The sequence below is a fragment of the Branchiostoma belcheri genome, unplaced genomic scaffold (genome assembly GCF_001625305.1).
Source record: "Branchiostoma belcheri isolate BF01 breed outbred unplaced genomic scaffold, Haploidv18h27 scaffold215, whole genome shotgun sequence".
Lineage (NCBI taxonomy): Eukaryota > Metazoa > Chordata > Leptocardii > Amphioxiformes > Branchiostomatidae > Branchiostoma > Branchiostoma belcheri.
The window spans coordinates 216,042-222,335 of record NW_017803658.1 but is presented as its reverse complement, the minus strand read 5'-3'; the positions used below and the strand labels follow the sequence as shown (position 1 = coordinate 222,335).

General features: G+C 42.9%; 1 protein-coding gene across 3 annotated transcripts in view; it reads right to left on the bottom strand.

The window, feature by feature from the left end:
- The window catches only part of LOC109470003 (plasma membrane calcium-transporting ATPase 2-like), a 62,472-nt gene that overhangs the window by 7,951 nt on the left and 48,227 nt on the right, over positions 1 to 6,294 (bottom strand). For 2 of the 3 annotated variants that reach the window (XM_019768781.1, XM_019768783.1), the window contains exons 9-14: positions 4,908 to 5,013; positions 4,403 to 4,605; positions 3,194 to 3,439; positions 2,316 to 2,563; positions 1,705 to 1,942; positions 613 to 792 (exon numbers count right to left, since the gene is read on the bottom strand). In XM_019768781.1, coding sequence (XP_019624340.1) covers positions 613 to 792; positions 1,705 to 1,942; positions 2,316 to 2,563; positions 3,194 to 3,439; positions 4,403 to 4,605; positions 4,908 to 5,013 — 1,221 coding nt within the window. Of the gene's footprint in view, positions 1 to 612; positions 793 to 1,704; positions 1,943 to 2,315; positions 2,564 to 3,193; positions 3,440 to 4,402; positions 4,606 to 4,907; positions 5,034 to 6,294 lie in introns of all 3 variants that reach the window. The other variant, XM_019768782.1, reaches the window with a different exon arrangement.

The window sequence follows — 6,294 nt, the reverse complement described above, 5'->3', positions numbered from 1 at the left end:
CTGTGTTATAGCAAATGTATTACTGAGTTAGTGTGCAGTGTTACCACATTTGGGCATGACTCATCACAATGGAATGCAGGGCATCAACCAATAGGCATGCAGCTTTCCTCTATTCTCCTTGCTGATTGGCTGTTGGAATTTAACAGGCTTAACTTAATTAATACCTGCTCAGATCCATTCCATACTGACAGTATGTCTGTATTCAAGTGTTTTGGTAGGTATTTCAAGCTTTCCTGCTCCAGCATTGGAATGCGGGGCATGAACACTTCTTTTTTTCTTGAAAATCAACAGTTTGCATTATGCAATTAAAAATCCTAACCAATAATGTAGGGAATAGCTATCCAACTGTTGTAGTCTTAGTTGTATGTTACTTCATACTATAGTTATATCAATGTAAAGCATTGTTTTCCCTTGTGTTTCTCATTCTTTCCCTGCCATGTCGTAAAATGTGGTGAAGCCATTGCTGTATTTGCTCCAAAGCAAATGTCGGCCTTTCTAGTTTATCTTTTGTTCACACAAACAGCCCAGTTACGCCCTGGTTTGGAATTCTGATACCTACAAACATGTGGCTGGCAAAATAAGTGAGTTCCAGAGAGATGCGAAGTGGCATACCATTCCCTTCTCATTCCTGATCCTCCTGTTGAATTCCTTTCCATCCAGGATAATGAACTCATCATCTGGAGTCAGGATGCCACACTTGATGGCTATAGCACGAGCTGTGTTGACATTGTCTCCTGTCACCATGCGCACAGTGATCCCTGCCCTCTGGCACTTCTTAATGGCTGCTGGCACCTGTGTGGAAGAAAACTTACACTTTAAGGAGGTAATGACACCAAAATACAATTTTCTGATCATTAACATATAGTCCATTCCAAGTCACCGTGGGGGGGTTTGCCCTCACAGAGGCGGCGGCCCGAAATTTTGACTGGGGGGGCGAGATTTTCCCCCATATACACTATCTTTGCGAGCGCCGTAGGCCCGAGGATTTCGCAAGAAAACAAGGGTCAGTGTCGTCTACCATCGCAGTGCCGCACGCTGTATTTCTTTACTAGTATTTGCTGCAGATTTTAGTGGAAAAATACAAAGGGTTTCAGCTAGATTCCCCCCCGACTTATTTTTCGGGGGGGCCGTGGCCCCCCCCCCCCGTGCCGCCGCCACTGCCTCATTGTTACCTTCGCCAAGAAGGTTATGTTTTTGTAGGCGTTTGTGTGTGTCTCTGTGTGTGTCTGTAAACATGATAACTTGAGAAGGCCTTCATGGATTGACTTGATATTTAGTAGGTGGGTAGGTCTTGATGAGACCTGGAAATGATTAGATTTTGGGCCCCCTAGCAGATTCCGAAAAAAAAAACAGCTGGATTCTGAAAAAAAACCCAACTTTCCGACAAAAATGAGAACGTACCGGGTGGATTTTGAGGCGAAAAAAATAAACACATCGGTATGTTTACAGTACTTGAGAGGTGAGAGTATGTCTTCATTGTAATACTAATACCGACCCCCCCGACCCCCACCCAATGATCCCTGTACTCCAAAACTCTAACTTTGTGCATAGCTCAAATTACCCGGGTAATATAGGAAGAAATATCCTAAACTACGGTAGTCAGTAGGACAGTGCTGGGATTAGAGTAGTGCCGCTGTTCCTTTTCTTCTAAATCATCATCAAGACGACCAAAAATATTTTAAAACTGTACTGTAAGAAACTGACCTCATCTCTTACTGGGTCCTCGATGCCAGTGATGGCGATTGCTGTCAGGTTGGAGACAATAAGATTCTCTGATTCCCAATCAGGCTCTCCTTCAGCTGGATCAAAGTCACGGTACGCCATACAGATGGTCCGCAGAGCCTCGCTGGCCATTGGCTCGATAACCTTCTTGATGAGACCATCACGATCATGAGGGGAAAAGTCCTGCTCCTTGCCATTTGCATCCAGAATCTTGGTGCACCTGAGAAGACAGGTTGTTCATCAGTCTTACAGAGTAGAAATGTCTCTTTGTGATGGACTTCAACTGAGTACAGTTGTATTGCTAGTTTGTGTGGCAAAATCAGTACTCTACCTGAGTCAGAAGCTGGTGATCACATTTTTCATGAACAGAATTTTGTAAGATTTCATCACAGATTAGTAGAAAAATGGATCAATAATATTGAATAGTATATTATGCTAAATTAAAGTACAGGGTCCAATGGAATAATTGCTAAAAATCCAGATCAATTTCTGGTCCAAAGCAAGAGGAGAATTAAGTTGCTATGGTTGACAATGAACTGACAAACAAGTAGGCAGAAACATATTGCAAAATCTATAATTAGTACTGTACTAACTTCCTGAGCATGATCTCAGAAGCGCCCTTGGAATACAGTCTGAAGCCGCCATCCTCCTTCTGGACGACAGTGCTCATAGACTTGCGGGAAGAGTTAAATGTGTAGACTTTGTAGAGACGTTCCTCGGGCCACTCGTCCCGGACAGCCTGGTAGTCCTTGTTCAGCCCCACCACTAAGCCCAGCAGGGCACATTCTGTCTTATTTCCAACTTGCTTGGCAAGTCCACCCTCTCGATCATCATCTGGTGGCTATGGAGATACAGTACAATAACACAAGTTACATGTACACTGTACTACCAAAGTGTACATTATGATTGAAGGAAAACAAGAGCTTAATGTGTTAAGTTACTGTCTTGAATTGGCAAGAAGGCCTAACAGAACCAAAATCTGGAAATATTTAAATAAATAAATAAATATTTGAATAATCTATGCATACAAACTGTTTGGCTTGGCACTAAAGTTACTGGTACATGTATCTGCTACAAGTGGGCAAGTTTAATGTATGCAAAAGGAATTCAACATTTCCTGAACCAAACAAAGTGTTCCCCAACTATGAGGAAAAAAACTGTCGAAAAACAACAAAACTAATGGTGGCATTACACAGCAGGAAATGAATGACAAAGATTGGTGCTTCCTTTCCTAAGAGCACAACATTAGGCAGGGCTTGAAATACTCAGGGTGCATGAGCAGAAACGAAACATGATTAGTTTTTGTTGACATTCTACTCACTTATTTCATCTTATATGGTGCACTCCAAAATTTGTTTGTGTACCCAATTTTTCAGGTTGGGTGCATCAGTGCACATATTCCCAAAAATGAATTTCGAGCCCTGCTAGGTACATGTATGTTAAAAAACATCTAAATTTTGAGTCTACTTACCAGGAGCCTGGACGTGTAGCCACTGTTGATGGCAATTCCATCCACTAATAAGTCCATGACGTTAGGTTGGATATGACTGATGCTTTCAGACACAGACTTGTGGTGTTTCTCTCCTACAAAGATCTGCATGACTGTCATGCGGTTTGTGGTCAGGGTACCCGTCTTGTCAGAGCAGATGGCTGTTGCATTACCCATAGTTTCACAGGCATCCAAGTGACGTACCAAATTGTTGTCTTTCATCATTTTCTAGATGGGATGATGATGTGTTAACAAGTCATATACATGTACATTTTTATTGTTGACAATCATATTTTGTAATGTCACTTGTAATATTTAAACGATAAATTTTGAACTTTTAATCAACGCACTGCATTGATAAATGGAAAAACTGTACAGTAACAGCTAGGAAGAAAATGACTTTCCTCAACTGTAGGGGGCTTTTTTTTAGTTGATTCAGAATTTTTTTTTTCTTTTTTGCAAATCAGAAAAAAATGAAGAGGCGAATCTGAGAACCAACATTAAATTGGTGTGGCCTAAACTTGGTTTTACGCAGATGTGTTCTGTTGAACTTTCGCAAAGTTCTGCGAAAGTGCTAACAAGTCACACGCTGAAGGCACTCGGCGTCTCACAGAACTATCCAAGCATTCTGTGTAATGTTGTGGGATGTCTCGCAGAAGATTGTGGAATGCCTCACAGAACTTGATGTACATGACTATTTTGTGGCCTGTACTGTACGGTATCAACATCAAAATGCTCATATGTTGGGCACCTTGTTACAGGTTTTTTCATTTCACAAATAAAGTTGATAATTTATAGTTTCAACCTTATTTCTGGACTTTATAACAAGTGTATAACAAGTGTTGCAGCATTTAGGTTTATCACAAGATGCAGAAGTGTTTTTTTTTATTTCGCCAAACTCCATTTATGTCCTGCAAAAATCAGGCTACAAATAAAGAAATTAAATTTATGATCGACTGCTCATGGAGTCACGTGTGTTATCTGCGTGACGTCAAAGAAGCGGTGGATTGTTAATTTCTTGACAAAGACTGGAGTTGTACAGTCACAAATTTGGGTGAGTCCAATTTCTTATGTTGGATATAGTAGTTCATAGTAGTTCAAACTTGTTCATATTGACTTCTATGAACACAGATGAACTTTCAAGATTAAACTGAATGTGGTTTAATTGTGGAAAAAAGAGATCAACCTCACCTTGACAGAATATGCCAGAGCGATTGTCACAGCAAGAGGTAGGCCCTCAGGTACAGCCACCACCAGTACAGTTACACCGATGATGAAGAACTTGACAAAGAACTGGATGTAGTAGTTGTTCCAGGGTAACCCCTGGATGGCAAATGTCCTCACACAGAAGGTGATGATCAGGATGATGACAGTCAGGACAGACACAGCAAACCCTGAGAAAAACAGTGGGGATTGTCCAGAACTTAATTATGTTAATTGTCCATACATTCACACAATTAGCATTTTTTCCCCTGCTTTCATTTAAGATGAATATTGTGGCAAATACTTACCAACCATGAATCTAAATAAAATATTGAAAAGGATTAAATACATTTGTTATACATGATAGACATCTCTGTCAACATTTAAATTTCATTCCCTGTAACAGGCTTGACTATTTCCTCTTCAAGTCCTGAAGTTGTGATCTTTCCTGCAGTAGACTGAGCTGGTAATCTCACAGACTGTTGAACATTACCTGCATATCCAATCTGCACAGCCAGCTTGGTGAGTTTTGTCTGCAGCACAGACTTCTCCTTCCTGGGGAAGCTGGTAGATTTGGACTGCTTCACTGCTCCGTCCACCTCCTCTCCTGGGGAGCTAGGTGCGGTGGGCGAGTCCACCTTCCCGTCAGGCTCGTCCCTCAGGCTCACCTCCTTCAGCTCCATGGCGGGCGGCTGCGGGGGGTTCTGTAGGGGAGGCAGACGGCCATCTGCCTTGCTTGGTGATGCCCCGACTGGATCTGTAAGAAACACACAGAGAGTGGGTACCTACGGTACTACAGTGGAGCTTCAAAGTTTGAGGTCAAGTTTATGGCAGTGCCAAGTCCAAGATTTTTGACTAACATCTTGGGGCCGGGAGAGAGTGGTGCACTAGGTCTTCCTAGCAGCCTGTTCTGGAACCGCAGGGGCATTTGTTTAAAATATTTCAAAGAGGGTGTAACAGGACGAAAAGGGACGCACGTCTGAACTCGTCAATGGCTTGATCTCAACTCGTTTATTCAATCTGTAACCGGCCGGTTCTAGAGCCCCTTCCCTCGAACGGTACCGGTATAGATCACCTGTTCGAACACGACGCTGGCACGTACGCTGGCACGTGTTCGAACAGGTGACCGCGGCTCCGCCCAAGGGAGGGGATAGAACCGGCGATAATACAATGCTTAATAAAACTAACAATACATATTGTTACATTCCTCCCCTCTTACTTAAGCAGGTGCCCTCACCTGCAAGCTACTCATGTTAAATACGTTACATAGTCCAATCTGTTTACAAATCCATTGTTCTATTTCGTAATAGATTCTTCTGAAATATGTTGGCTCATCAATATTCTCATAGACACATTTACAACTATTGTTAACATATGTATCCCATGTTAGAGAGTTCTGTAGGGAGTACTTTCGGATGTCCCGCTGTAGCCGTCAGCGGCAAAGTTCGCATTTCCTCGCGTACTCCCTAGCGTGGGGCAGTACGGGGACTTCCGGACCGTCACACCGGTGATCCGGGAATGCAAAAATGATCTTCCTTGTAGAGTCGTCCCGTAGACTTTTTACTAGGCAAGCACCATATTTCGCAAGTAACACAAAAATACACAGGCTCAATGCGGCTTGGTCGCTTCCCGTAGGCGTGCGAGCAAGGGCAAACATAGAAAACATCACATATTGTGCAACAACAAGTCAACACCACAAGAGTTCATAGGTCTTAGAAAGTTCTGTGGGTAGAGATACAGTACTCAGAGTTCGCAGCAAAGATCTAGCAGGTCACGTCATGATAAGAAAGTCAGTTCCTACTCATGATGGGGTCGGTCGTCTGCGACACGAGGGCTCCCTGGAGTCAGCGGGCTGGGTTCCGCAGGCGGTCGGCGGTCGG